At 41.6% G+C, this 15,230-nt stretch overlaps 3 protein-coding genes across 7 annotated transcripts in view; 2 read left to right on the top strand and 1 right to left on the bottom strand.

The window, feature by feature from the left end:
• Positions 1-245, bottom strand: part of ACC (acetyl-CoA carboxylase) — a 36,829-nt gene extending 36,584 nt beyond the window's left edge. The window contains exon 1 of the mRNA XM_033469118.2: positions 14-245. Within this exon, the coding sequence (XP_033325009.2) occupies positions 14-90 (77 nt within the window). The 5' untranslated portion in view covers positions 91-245. The remainder of the gene's footprint in view (positions 1-13) is intronic.
• Positions 246-352: 107 nt separating this feature from the next.
• Positions 353-1,494, top strand: LOC117219748 (uncharacterized). The gene is made up of 3 exons (XM_076521615.1): positions 353-488; positions 568-933; positions 1,026-1,494. The coding sequence occupies exons 1-3, from the start codon at positions 438-440 to the stop codon at positions 1,365-1,367; spliced, it is 759 nt and encodes a 252-aa protein (XP_076377730.1). The 5' UTR covers positions 353-437; the 3' UTR covers positions 1,368-1,494.
• A 299-nt stretch (positions 1,495-1,793) lies between these two features.
• The window catches only part of CdGAPr (GTPase-activating protein CdGAPr), a 67,799-nt gene continuing 54,362 nt past the window's right edge, over positions 1,794-15,230 (top strand). For 2 of the 5 annotated variants that reach the window (XM_033469126.2, XM_033469120.2), the window contains exons 1-2: positions 1,794-2,788; positions 14,313-14,515. In XM_033469126.2, the coding sequence (XP_033325017.2) occupies positions 14,447-14,515 (69 nt within the window). In that variant the 5' untranslated portion in view covers positions 1,794-2,788; positions 14,313-14,446. The remainder of the gene's footprint in view (positions 2,789-14,312; positions 14,516-15,230) is intronic. The other 3 variants (XM_033469123.2, XM_033469122.2, XM_033469121.2) reach the window with 3 other exon arrangements.

Genomic DNA, 15,230 nt, shown 5'->3' with positions numbered 1-15,230 from the left:
ATCAGAGACTCACCGGTGACGAATCCTTCGCGGTGGAGTGGCACCCTCCTCGCTGAGGTTAGGTTCGTCTTTCCCTTCCCGTTCTGTCATTCGATTGGATTCTTTTTACGATCCGACGTGAACAAACACCACCCGACACTGTTTAACCCCGATTATTCTACGGAAACGATCGAGCGTAATCGATCACGGCGTATTTAGTTATTGTCACCTCTTGTACATGGATTTTTTTGCTTCCGCTACTAAGGCAGGTGCACCATGGCGCAGCATGAAGAATTCATATACCGACACCACACCGCCTTCGTGTTTCGCCGTCCGTTCCGCCACGCCAAGGGTTCTCCTTATCGGTAAAGAAGTACCTTCGAGTAAACTTTTCTGTAACCAGAGGTCAGGCCCTCGCAGGTACACCTGCTTTCTTCAACCGTCGTGGCTGTGGTATCATGGATGAAATTGTGCTGGACGTGAACATTCTCGTTCTTATTGTTACTAAAGTATATATCGTAATTGAAATTAATTGATTGTTCAATCGTTCGAAATAATTTCTTACCGAAATAATTTCTTTCTTATTAGATATTGCAGCGATTCGACGAGTGGAATTTGAACAACTCCGTTGGAAAAACGAAATACCGTCATATAGACGTTACCCTAACGAGAAACGGCGCGAACTACGCGATACAGGCTACGAACTATGGTCCATCGGCGAATAATATTTTACGGTTTTTCAACGAGATATTTCGCGAGTTCGTCAAGGGAAACGTGTTTCGGAAAAATGCACAGATCGCTACGATATATACGAGAAACAAACAGGATCGCCATGCTGTGACTGGTTTGCGTTTTACAAAAAAATGTTTCTCGTTGACCAGAAGAACGAAGAAGACTGACGAAAGTCAAATTGATTTTACTCATCGAAGAAACTATTTATCATTACAGTTACAGGTAGATGAATTTTCACGCTTCTTGTTTCACTTTATCGAGAATTGTAAAAGATTGTTTCCTTTTCTTTTCTTTTTTTGTTTCATACGTTACAGAATAAATTACGTTCCAGCGATCTCGAGGAATTCTCGAGAACTCTGTTGAAGGAAATCGTTTCGTTGCAACGGCTAACAACGAGCATTGAAACAAAGTTCACCGTGCACTGCGACCGAAGCGTGATCTACAATAATCACATATCATTAGACGATGATTACAAATCGTGTCGGGTGCTCGCCACCGCGCTAACAAACATAATTAAACACAGCGTTAACGTCGAGTTCAAAGTGAACTGTTTCTCTACGTTGAGGGTGAACAATTCGCACGACGTAGAGGCTGCTGTTATGGTTAAACTGTTGCCATTAATACACGAAAATTACACTTTTCCGGATGACAATTAGACGACATACAATTAGACGTCGGTAGATAAATAAGAGAAGGAACTTCAACTTTGTTATCGTGACCCCGCAACGAGACTGATGTAACATGAACGGAAAAGAAATAAAACATTATTGCTGTACCGTGTAATTCGTTTTATTCCGTGTCGATAACAGCTCCCCTTCTGATATCCACACTATTACAACAACAACGTTCTTAAATACGATACAAACAGAATTAGTATTAAGGCAGGAGACAATTTTGTTACGTTATCCATTATTATTCTTTACGAAATTATCTAGAAATATTCTAATTCTTCAATTCTTTCATGAACGCTTTTCTTTGTAAATATCAAGGTAATTATTATCTTCACGTTGTAGATACCTTTAGCATCGTATTTCGTTCAACGCGATGATGAAAAGTTCCGAAAATCGGGAAAGCGGCGCTCGGAATTTCAAATATTGCCGCCGACGGGCCGCGCGACCGGCAGAATGCCGCGCATGCGCAGACGCGCGCGCGATGCGTAGTGCATGTCCAGTGTTCCGGCAGTCAAGACGCGAGGGTCAGGTTAGGCAGGTCGGGCTGACAGCGCGTCGAAAACATCGTTCCGCAGTCGCAGTCGTAAATGAAGGTTAACCTCGGCGTGAGCGTAGTGAGAACCGTGGCGAAGAACGAAGGCGATGCTACGGGAGAACTGTCAACAAGATCTCCGTATCGGTTTGGAAGTCTCGCGGTGAATTAGCCAGAGAGGGACAAACATGGCTCGCGTTCCGGCAGACGTGTGTTTTTCTCGGTGGTGAACCTGTCTCTCTCTCTCTCTCTCTTTCTCTTTATATCCCTCGCCTCCGTCTCCCGTGCCGGCAGGGATCCTCAACCTCGGGAGTGGTGATATTCGCACGCAAGTACGTAACCGCACACAAGCAGGCCAGCGATCGCGCGACAGAGAGAGACGCGTCTACTACACGCGGCTAAAACGCGTATATTAATATACCAACACGGTAAGGGAAGAGGAGCTTCCCGCTCGTTAGTATGCAAGTGCCGTTTCGTAGCCCCTTACGTGGCCTTATTTGCACTCGCTGTTCGTACGATCGGCCCGCGAAACCAATCGAAATGACCGATGATCCATTATTATCGTTCGCATGAAATATATATCTCGGGTGCACGGCCTCGGCCCCATGTAAGTACCTTTAAACCATCCCAAGGAGCATCTCCGCCGAACGCATCGTCGCCGTCGTCGCCGTCGTCGTCGTGTTCCCGTCCCCTGTGTTTCTTTTTCTCTTGGCTGTGTGCATGTGCGTGTGCTGCGTGTGTGTGCGTGTAACGGTGCAGTAAATGGCGGAGGATGTAAAAGGGCTCGCGGAGTCTACGATGTGCCAGCAGAGAGTTCTCGGTATTGTCGTTCCCCTGACATAACCGCTGTTACTTTCCTCGTTCGTGGTTTCAGGTGAGAGTCCGATATATTCCTAGCGGATAAATTTCGTCCACCCTGTTTGTTTCCCCGTTCCCGTGTGACCGCCGTTCGATATAGGTTTTCACCCGTGCTCTCCGCGCTATCAACGGCCGTCCGATGTAAATACGCCTTTCTATTTCATTTATTTTATTTTCGCGTTCACCACGACGGAATTTTGTCCGGCGAAGTTCATTGCACCGGACACCCGCGATCCCTGTGCACGGCCACACCGCGTGGCAGCGCGATCTCCTCGGGAGCATTCGACGTGTTCCACACCGACGGGCCTTATAACCTCAAAATCTATCCGTCCTCCCGTCGTATACGAATACCTCTCGTCGATATGCCCAGGTGTTTCCGGCAACCAGTGAATACGCGCGCGGTGCGATCACTCTGTTCACGTTGCAAGAAGCGGAAGCTTGTTCTAACACAGCTTTGTCGGAATGTCAAATATCTCGTTCGCGATTGTCCGCGTCGATTACACCTGTTATACGATACGCGGCATCACGGAACGGTCTCGCAAAGGGTTTCTTAATTGATTCGGAACGCTTTTATGGACCGCAAGCGGTCGTTTCTTCTTTCTAGCTTTTTTTCGTTCGGTGATTTTTTTTCTTTTATGTGGGATTTATCTCGCACACAGTGGGAAAGTTACGGACCGGGGAAACGTGCAGCTCAAGGGAGCCACCTACGATTCCGATGTCCTTGAAATCTGTTTATCAAGGTCGTTGTTCCGGACAACTCTTTTCTTTCTCGTAATAAGAAGCGCTGTCTTTTCGTTTTTAAGATGATCGCGAACAGGTTACCGCGGGTAGAGATACAATTCGATTTGGGATTTAATGCAATTGGTGTTCCGACGGAGCCCGGGTCTATTTGGGATTGAAATCATCGTAGGCCGATGACTATAGTTTTTAGACTAAAGCTTGAAACTTCTGCTTTGAGATAATGTTTCTGGATTTAAAGTTCGACAAAAGTTTTATAAAATATAATAATATTAAGTTACTGATATAATATTGCAATGGCATTTACAGTATTTTTTTATTGATAATCAATACGTTCTCTACACTATATTTGTAGCCATTTGTAGCCGATCTAAACGTGCAGCACCTGCTACGAGGTATCTCGTAGTTGGCAGTCAATGGGCTAAACTAAAGCTAGAAACTTCTACTTTGAGATAATGTTTCTGGATTTAAAGTTTAAAACCCGTCTTCGCGATTGGTAACAATTCCAATGCGAGACCATGTTCGTCGCATCGAGAATCGCCGAGTTCGACGAAATCCGCGGGGACTTTGTCTAATATTTTTCCTCGCATAATTTTCTCGAACAGTGATCTTAACCCTTTGCACTCGAAGCTACTTCAACCGTAAATCTAGAATAATTGTTCTGGCTTATAGTATTTTTATTTTACACGACAAAGCGCATTTTATGTATATGAAATCGACTCTTGTAACTTAAGCAGCAGTTACGCCCTTAACAATTATTGAAATCTAAATTTTGTTAATATAAACATTATTATTAGAATTATTATTATTATTAGAACGTGATATAACAAATTTTAATGGTGCCTCAGAGTCACCATACAAGTGCAAAGGGTTACATTCGTCGAACCTCTCCGCCGTTTCGAATGTCACGGTGCACGCGTAAAATCCACGGTCCAATCATAAGAGGAAAACGATCGTCGATCGCGGCGTCGTAAGTACAATTTCGGTGCGCGTCCGACGGTAGATCGAACGGGCCCACGAGCGTTGGGGCGACGGTTCGTCGACGGGGAATTGAATTTGCACTCGAATGGCGACTCTGAGGCGCCACTAAAAATTGGTGTACTATTTTTCCAAATCATTCTAAGAGCATCGGACTCGTTTCTACTTGAAAAGAAACTATTAAAATTGCACTGTACTTGTCAACAGGCTCAATTTCATGCGCACAAGTCGCAATAAATTATATAAAATAGAATTACCGTAGATCAGAAATCATGTTTCGGATTTCGAATTCGAATAGCTTCGACCGCAAAGGGCTAAATAAAAGCGAATTAGCGGGCGCCGCGTAGGTTGCGCGCGGAGAGAAGAAAAAAAGAACGAGTGGCCAGCCTTGTCGCGCAAGGTTTTGGAAGTGCGCGCGGTCTGTAACGCGATAAGGGCTTCTCGTGTGCACGACGCTTAATTAAGTTCTCATTGTGCAGGTTGCACAACCGGAATAGAGAAAAACAATCCGTGCGCGGGTTGCAATTAAGCAAACGGACACGGCCGCGCGCGCGCGCGCGCGCGCGCGCGTTGGAACATCGCTCCGGGAATAACAATACCGCGATGGCGAGAGGGGGGAGGGATAAAAGAAAAGGCGGGGGGAGGGGGGATGAAAGAAAACGGCTGCAGCACGGCCGCGGTATTCGCATTCCGGTTGCACCGCGCGAAGTATGATAGTAACCTTGGCATAGTAAAGTTATCGGAAGAGCGTAATCTTCTCTCCGCGCTGAAAAACCCCACCTTGACTCGCCTCTATCAGGGCTTGTTAAGCTTTATCAAGCGGCGTGTCAACGACTTCGTGAAGTTATTCAGTCCGATCGCATCCGTCGCTCGCCGGATTACATGGGGAAGCGTCCACACGACACACGGTGTCGGTGTCTGCCGATCCGTCGCAAGCCGTTCGAAAACGACCGTTACAGGAGCGACAGGTTACGACCCGTCGTCGGTAACGACCGTTGCCGTTTGAATTACAGGCGAGGCCCGCGCGCGAGCCTAGGTGCTTGTTCGCATACCGTAAAGATTCAATTGTTAGAATCGCTTCGAAGACCTCGCTGAATACAGTAGAGCTTCGATTATTCGAATACAAGAAATTCGTAGTTAATTTCTTCTTATTGATCTAATCGGTTTTAGTAGATTTAGTCGGTGTTGCGTTAACGGCAGAATTTTATGCGTTTATGGGGAAAAATCGGTGGACAGAATTAGTAGTCAAATTAATCGATTTTAGCAGATTTAGTCGGTGTTGCGTTAATATAATATAATAATTTATATATATTATTGTTATTTATATAATTTATATATATTATATTACAATATAATATAATATAATAATTTAATGCGTTTATGGGGAAAAATCGATAGACAGAATTAGTAATCAAATGAATCAATTTTAGCAGATTTAGTCGGTGTTGCGTTAATATAATATAATAATTTATATATATTATTATTATTTATATAATTTATATATATATTATATTACAATATAATATAATATAATAATTTAATGCGTTTATAGGGAAAAGTCGGTAGACAGAATTAGTGATGAAATGAAACAATTTTAGCAGATTTAGTCGGTGTTGCGTTAGAATTTAATGCGTTTATGGGGAAAAATCGATAGACAGAATTAGTAATCAAATGAATCAATTTTAGCAGATTTAGTCGGTGTTGCGTTAGAATTTAATGCGTTTATGGGGAAAAATCGGTAGACAGAATTAGCGACCAAAAATTAGTATTAAAACATTCGAACACTTTCAAACAGCCGTTACATTAATTTCAACTTGGTTAAATTCGCGCTACGATACACTCTGGTTGCATGGTAAAAATATACATTAAAAAAAAGAAAAAGAAAAATGAAAGGAGCGATCACGCTGCGTCTTCGTTTCGTAGACCGAACACAGTTCGCGATTCCAGCGCGAATGCAAGAATTGAAGAAGCAGACATTGCGCTCAATTGGCCGGCTGATTCTTTGAGTAACTCGATCGGCCGAGTCATGCCGCGAGTAATTTTATTACACCATTGATACCTTGAATAGATGGATTGTTCGAGTGACTCCTGCGCCACTCTCTGTGGACAGTTCGCTTATGTAAGCAAAGATGGTCGGTGGCTCGGTTGTACGAGTGTGTACAGCTGAATATATGTTAGTATGCTTCATTGAGTCAGAGCAAATCGGTTCGTCGAATAATTCTATTCGATGCGCGCCCGTTTCTCGAATAACCGACCCACGAGCACAGTTCAGTCGATTTAGTCGAGTTCTCGCTCGAGTAGTTTTCAACCCTTTGCAGTTGGAGCTATTTTAATTCGAAATACAAAAGATGCTTTCCGATCTGCAGTATTTTTATTTTACATGATTCGGTGCAGTTTATGTATCCGAAATTGTGCCTATCGGCAAGTACAATAATTATAATTTTAACAGTTTTTTAAATACAACAGATCTGATACTGTTACAATTATTTAATGGAAAATGGTATAGCAATTTTTCGTGGCGCCTCAGACTCGCCGCTCGAGTGCAAAGGGTTAATATTCAACGCGCGCAAGGCGCCCGCCCCAGCCATGGGGATCTCTCGCTATGGCGAGAACACGCTTTCAGTTTTGACTCGTGCGACACCGAAGCCCAAACACACTCGGATCGAATCAACTTATACGGATTCGAATTTATTGATCGAATTCACCATCCGAGGAGCCGCGCGAAGCTATACTATAGCTTCCCGCGGCGTGACTCATTCGAAGAATTGATCGGAGACGTCCCGCCAACGATTTCATCGTCTCTCTGTAAACAACTTTCTTGAAGTTCCATCTTCTTGATGCAATAATGTTCTGGGGCAGTGCACAGGGGGATGTTACACAAGCGGCCGTCTCCTATTTTCCGCGCAGCATACGCGCGTCTAGCATAAAATTCGTGGAAAAAAATATCTCTTTTCTTTAACTTTTCTGTCTTTATGCGAATATTTATGCATTTTTTAAATTTGTACAATTTGTACAGTAATATCACATTTTAAAATTATTTTCAATAATAATAATAATATTTTATAATATTAATATAATATTAATCTAATATTTTATAATATTAATATAATATTAATATAATATTAATCTAATATTTTATAATATTAATATAATATTTTATAATATTAATATAATATTAATATAATATTTTATAATGTATTAATATAATATTAATAATAATATTTTCGTATTCATCCAACGTCCTCGCAGTTCCGCCGCGCGCGCATTAAAATCCGCAGTCTATTAATCACAATTAATTGGCACGCCGCGTCGACTTTCAATTCCAGCTGTTCGAATAATCTCGGGTTTTCGGTGCGGCAACGAGTCCTCGTTAGAAACCGAAGGAACGGAGAAAACCCGTCCGACATCCGCGCGCGGGTCTCTGGCCCAACATTTTCGTTCAGCGGGGGAACATTCGTTCGCGAAGCCGGGTAAAATGTCGCGCGGTTAAAACGCGTTCGAATAGAAGCAACTATTCATTCCGGTGGCTCCATTGATCTCGCTCTCGGAAGAGAGCTGCGTCGACACGTGACGAACCACGCCGCCGCGTCCTCATGCTCCAAATTGCTGCTATTGATATCCCGGAGTATGTATCCCGGATATTCATAATTCCCAGTTTCTCCGGATGAAAAATTGCTCTCTCTCTCTCTCTCTCTCTCTCTCGCGATCTCTTGCTCTCGCTTTCTCGCTCTCGACTATTTCCATCGAGCCAAGGAAAATATGTATGTTTGCGCGTTAGTCATGCCCGTGAAAAGCAACAGTGTGATTCAATCCCGGCCGCAGGAAAAATAAAGGGAGCGAGGAGGCGCCTTTGGTTCCGTTGTTTCGGGTTCCGACACTCTATGCTTCAACGTAATTGTAATTGGTGCAGGAGTTAAATGCAATTTGATTTCAATCCGTGTGGTTTCACGTTAAAGTATGTCCCGCGTGAACTTGACGAAACGATCGAAGACAGAAAGAAACTTGTGCTCTCGGCTCCTGTGCGTTGCAATTTAGGTGGACAATTTTTATTTTGCATAAAGATCCACGGTGACGAGATTCATATTGAATTAAAGAATCGAATGATGTTTTACAAATAATTATTAGAGCTTTGCGAAGATCCTCGCGTGAAACGAATGCACTATAAAAGAGCATAGTCTTGCGCTCGGTTCAAAGGTAATTGTAATTTCTTTCGCGAGACGAACTTCAACGACTTGGAGTTCAAGCAATTCGACTCGAAGTTCAAGCAATTCGACTCGAAGTACAAGTGATTCGACTCGGAATTTAAGCAATTCGACTCGAAGTTCAAGCGAATTGACTCGAAGTTCAAGCAATTCGACTCGGAGTTCGAGAGATTCTATTCGAAGTTCAAGCAATTCGGCTCGAAATTCAAGCAATTTTACTCGAAGTTCAAGTGATTCGACTCGGAGTTCAAGCAATTCGACTCGAAGTTCAAGCGAATTGACTCGAAGTTCAAGCAATTCGACTCGGAGTTCAAGAGATTCTATTCGAAGTTCAAGCAATTCGGCTCGAAATTCAAGCAATTTTACTCGAAGTTCAAGTGATTCGACTCGGAGTTCAAGCAATTCGACTCGAAGTTCAAGCGAATTGACTCGAAGTTCAAGCAATTCGACTCGGAGTTCAAGAGATTCTATTCGAAGTTCAAGCAATTCGGCTTGAAATTCAAGCAATTTTACTCGAAGTTCAAGTGATTCGACTCGGAGTTCAAGCAATTCGACTCGAAGTTCAAGAGAATTGACTCGAAGTTCAAGAGAATTGACTCGCAGTTCAGCGATTGACTCTCTCTCTCTCTCTCTCTCTCTCTCTCTCTCTCACTCTCTCTCTATCCCGACCCGTTCCAATTAACCCGATCCAAGCTCCGCGCACAAGCATTTAAGATCCCAACGTATGGCAGCGGATGTGGCATAGGCTTTTTACTTGCGGCTTTGTTACACTTTTATTTTCGCCGTTCCTCGACCGTGCTCCCGTTCCACGTTCTCGGCACACAAGTTGCACAGAAACGAAAAAAGAAATCCGAGAGAGCGAGAGAGAAAGAGAGAGAGGGTTAAAAAAAAGATGAAAAGGAGATAGGAAAAAATGTAAAACGACGAAGGAATGACTGTCGGTTTCGCCGGCGAATCCGCAACCGGATGCTCCCTTTACCGTGAAGAAACGTTTCTCCGAGAGAGGCCGTTCGTTAATTAGCCCGCGGAACATTGCCCGCGATAATTGTAATCCGGCGGGCCGGCCGTGTTTACTTTGTGATCCGATTGTAATTTGCTCGATACCGATTCCGTGCTTCTAATCGTCGACGAAACTTTGTGCTTCTCGTTCTCGATTGCCACCGATCGGACCCCGATCTTTTTACCTTCGGATTGTTTCGGAACAGAGCGTTGTAAAAGAACGTATGTTTCGTTATGTCAAGGTTATTTATAAAATAACGTGGGTTATTAAAATTATTATTAAAACAACAAGGCTGTTTATAAAAATTGTATAATGTAAGAGCGAACACGATTCGAACGCAGCGTACAGTAATGTCTCCCTAATTGACTCTTAGATTGTCCACGAAAATGGACAATTTGGGGAGAGGAGATGCGATTGTTCGAGCCTTGCAACTCGTTTTTACAGCTACCGATTTTGCCAACAATTATAAGAACGTGCTGCAAGACTCGAATAATCGTGTCTCCTCTCCCCAAATTGTCCACTTTTCTGCACAATCCGAGCGTCAATCAGAGAGACATTGCTGTACACAGTTTTTCTTGAAACTGAACGCGAAGCGTATCCACTAACGATACGAACGCCAGATGAATCGAGCGCCTAATGGCCGCGCGAAATTCCGAATGTTTCGAGTAAAAAGTGATAGCCCTGTATCGAACATATACATATACATGATACGCGTGTATGTATCGTATATTCTTTTTCTGCAGCTTACGTTTTACTTTCGAGTCGTTGTCTTAATTGCTTTGGAAAGCTGGCAACTGCAGAAATTAACGTTAATTCGTGTAACGCTTCCTGCAGCAGATAGTTGTAACGTGTCGGTGCGAAAATATAACTCGCGCGCATCCAAGTATGCACCATGCACCACTATACGTATTCACTATCTAATCTGACCACGCTATCCGACACGATCACTTTTGGTTTTATGGTCTCTCGCTTATATAGTCGACGATCTCGTGCCGTATTATTCTGCATTATTTTCTCCATTTTTCACCGTGCATTCAATTAGGATCGCTCTCGTCAATAAATAATTGAAATAATTAAAAATCTTTCCAACGGATCCCATCTTCTCTTCTTTCTTCCCTTTTTGACTTGTGCTATTTTGTGCGGACATCTCCGTGATTATGTAAAATATTTAATAATGTAATAAATATCATATTACATTATATATATATAAATATTATAATATATAATATATAATAATAATAATTAAATTATAATATATATTATAGTATATAATATATATATATATATATATACTATATATCATATATAATTATATAATATTATATATATTATAATTTAATTATTATTATTATATATTATATATTATAATATTATATATATATATATATACTATATATCATATATAATTATATAATATAATATATAATATAATATATAATAATAATATATCATATTATAAATGCCATAAGTATTATAAACGTCATAAATACCATAAATATTACATTATTGATAAAACTGAAACTCGAATCTAAATCTTACTCGGATAAATTTGCATCTAGCTGAATATTTATTCGACCGCGTATCGATTCGACCGCGTCGGATGCAATTTTATTCTCGAATAAAAGATATTCCGAGACGAGCCAGTTGATCGAAAAGTGGCCGCAGCTGTTCGGTCTTATAGAATGTAGATAACCCACCACGATGGCTAATTCGCGAAACGACTAAAAGAAAGAGTGAAAAGATATTTGGCGAGCCTCTCTGTCGCGCAGATTCCCGGCGGGGCACCGCAATTTCCGCGACAAACGGGTCCCGTTTAAAATACTAAACGGTCGAGTAAACAGGATGCTCCGCTCATCGATATCCATCGCGACACAAAAGCGAAAAAATACATACACATACACATGCACGGCAACGTCCGAAAAGGCCTCTCTTCGCCGGCGACCAAAAGGCTGGCGTGTCCGCGTGTACCGAAACCAGGCCACCCGGCGAATAAATTCAATCCCCTCCCCCCTCCCACCCTTCGAAACGCCAAGGTGCTTTTAAAATTGAATTCTAGCTCCGGCACACGGGACGGCGACCAACACAGATCTTTCGCGCGGCATCCTAATAATAGCCGGCATTTATTTTTGTCGCATTCGCGAACCTCCTCCGCCACTCGCGATTGTTCCCTCACTTACATCATATTTACATGTCCGCGCCGCGCAGCGTACGAACCGCTTTATTATTCCGCTTCGGATCGCGCGCGCGCGCGCGCGCGCCTCGGAACCCCTTGCTCGTAAGAATAGCTTTAAATGGAGACGAATGGAAAAACAACTTTCACCTGTACACCGGATTTTGCGCCTAACGATGCACCGTCGTGCTTCGTTCGCGGTTTTTCTAATTTCCTTCGTTAAATGCGGAATTCTTTTTTATTGGCGGCGGTTGGAAGTTTTAGCTGGAAATGTGACGCGGATGTTATTCGCGATCGAATAATAATGAATCAACGAGAAATTAACGTGATATTAAATTGTCCAATATACGTGTGCAATAGTAAATTGTCTAATGATATGTAAGCATAATAATCAATCGTCTGATGTAGGTGTACGATAGTAAATTGTCTAACATTGTAATTGAATTGAATAATGATCTGAATTATGAATTGTAATTCATTGAATTATGATGTGATTGAATTACCTTGTAACTATAATGTAATTGAATTACCTTTGTAATTGCAACGTAATTGAATTACCTTTGTAATTGCAACGTAATTGAATTATCTTGTAATTGCAACGTGAATGAATCTCTTTGCAAATACAATGTAATTACCTTGTGATTAAAACGCAATTGAATAACCCTGTAATTACGATGAAATTACCTTGTAACTATAATGTAATTGAATTACCTTTGTAATTGTAACGTAATTGAATTACCTTTGCAATTGCAACGTAATTGAATTACCTTTGTAATTGCAACGTAATTGAATTATCTTGTAATTGTAACGTAAACGAATCTCTTCGCAATTACAATGTAATTACCTTGTGATTAAAACGCAATCGAATAACCCTGTAATCACGATGTAATCGAATTTCTTTGTAATTGTAACGTAAAGAACTACTAGTAAATTACTTTCTAATTACAATGTAATCGAATCACTTTCCAATTGCAACGCAATTGAATCGCTCTCTAATTATAACGCAAGCCACACCAACGATTACTTTTTAATTATAACTTCCCGAGCAATTCGACAGCAATTCCGCCAAGAACTCCTCTGCTTCGCGGTCGGTTCGAAACAAAAGCGAGCGCAGCCCGAAGTGAACGACGAAGAAAACCGTCGAAGACAGCGGAAATTATTTCGCCGGGATATCTGGGTTAAGAGATCCATGCCAGGATCTCGTGCTTGCCTCGCGAATAAATGCAATAATACCCGGAACCGAAGGGTGGAATCGCGATTATATCAGTGGTCAAGGCGCGGCCCCGGTGTGCCGGTATACGCGGACAAAGAAAAGTGAAAATGCCGACGGTATTTAATTTCCGCGGATGGGGCCCCCCGCGGCCCGGCCCGGCCCGACCCGATCCGATCCGATCCGCGCCGCGAATCGAGAACACGCCGCCGCCGGTGCCCCGATCCCGATGAAAGTTATCACGGACGACGAGAAACATGGCTCGCGACTAAATACGCCGCTGCGTTCTCCTCGTCGCGTCCGAAGGCGGTCAGGTGAATTTGCTGTTTTCAATCTGTCGACCTTGCCGCCGCGGCCTACGAGCCACACGCGCTGCCATAACGATTCCTCTCGGGTCTCTCGAGAAGGAGCCTGAATCGCTGTAAGGCAAACGTGTCGGCGCGACTCGTTGACTCGATCGCGATCATCGGCGAAGAATGAACGCCTTCGATCGAGCCGTCGTGTCTAAGGGGGGTGGAGGGGAGCAACCCTGTGAATATTAACGTAAAATAATATATACGTTATATTTGAAGTTAATCGCATTTAGTTAAATTCAAATTTGAAGTTAATCGCATTTAATTGAATTCAAGTTCGAAGTTAATCAAACTTGATTGAATTTAAATTTGAAGTTAATCAGACTTAATTGAATTCAAATTTGAAGTTGATCACACTTAATTGAATTTAAATTTCAAGTTAATCACATTTAATTCAATTCGAATTTCAAGTTAATCACACTTAATTGAATTTAAATTTAAGTGAATCACATTTAATTCAATTCAAATTTCAAGTTAATCGCACCTAGTCGACTTTAAATTAAAATTTAATCGCATTTAATTGAATTTAAACTTGAGGTTGCATCGCATTTAATGAAATTCAAAATTCGAAATATTATACGATTCAAATTTTCTTCGAAACGCTTCTCTCTAAGATTTATTTATCCGACGCTTCATTGGGAAATTCGAAATTCCATTTTATCTCCAAATAATAAAATCGTATTCGAGAAATTTATTCTATCTATTATTCGAGAGAAAATAACTTCAATTCCAGAAATTTATTCGAAATATTGTTCGAACATAATTTTATTCGAATAACGCCCGCGAACCCCGGGCATCGTGCCGGGCACTCGGCGAGGCTAATAAATATTCCGGCGTTGTAAAAGTGGCGATAAAGACGTCTGAGCACCATGGCAAATTGTTTGCGCAGAAGAACGCGAAAGAGGAATAATGGTTCAATCGAGAGGAAAGTAAAATCCTGCCGTCATCCTGGCGCGTGGCAAACCAGGCCAGAGGCCTGGATCCTCGTCCTCCTCGTCCTCGTCAACGGAGAGGCTGCAAAGGATGCCAGGACCGGCTCAAGAGAGGCCCAGGGCGCAACGGCTCACCGACATCGAGCCGCAAACTTCAAAAGTGAGTGGATACTTTCATTATAATTCGAATGCTTCTGCCGTGACACGTTTTCGCGCCGCCGAGCCGATAGAATTATCGTTGTTTTTCCTTTTTCCGGCCCCAAAAAGGGCCGAACCTGTGAATATTTGCATCGAAGGCATTTGTTTGCATGAAGAGTGAACATCTCCGTAGCGTAACAGTTAGACGTGACCACTGTTTATTGTTGTATGAACATGATCTAATTACGATCCAGTGATTAGACGGCGGATTTATTAGAAACATTAGTGGACAAGATAGGGAACGATGAAAGCAATTGAAGAATTTCTAAATATATTGTATATTATTTTTATATATTATTATATATTTTATTTTATATTTTATTATATGTATAATATTATATATATACTGTTTTATTTATATTTTTTATACTATATATATTATATATATATTATAGTATTTTTACTATTTTATACTATATATATTATACTATATATATATATTATATATATGTACATATACATTTTCACTTGCTAAACTTGCTAAATTTAACTTGCTAAATTTATCAACAGAGAAAATATATTTTTATTCTATCTATTTCTGTCTATCGCAGTCGAGGCAGACAATTTTTATTTTGCACGAAGATCCGCGGTCTAACTATAACACAAACAGAGATTCCCCAAGATTTCCCAAAGTTTGAGTTATTCCGGATCGTGCGATACCGTGGCTCGGAGCGCAT

This window comes from Megalopta genalis, chromosome 5 (genome assembly GCF_051020955.1).
Source record: "Megalopta genalis isolate 19385.01 chromosome 5, iyMegGena1_principal, whole genome shotgun sequence".
In the NCBI taxonomy this organism is placed as follows: domain Eukaryota; kingdom Metazoa; phylum Arthropoda; class Insecta; order Hymenoptera; family Halictidae; genus Megalopta; species Megalopta genalis.
The sequence above is the reverse complement of the archived record's forward strand: the minus strand, read 5'-3'. Positions and strand labels throughout refer to the sequence as shown.

Coding starts and splice junctions, on each gene's coding strand:
- LOC117219748 (XM_076521615.1), top strand. CDS start 438: ATGGATGAAATTGTGCTGGACGTGAACATTCTCGTTCTTATTGTTACT. Junction 489..567: donor TCGTTCTTATTGTTACTAAA/GTATATATCGTA, acceptor CTTTCTTATTAG/ATATTGCAGCGATTCGACGA. Junction 934..1,025: donor ATTTATCATTACAGTTACAG/GTAGATGAATTT, acceptor CATACGTTACAG/AATAAATTACGTTCCAGCGA.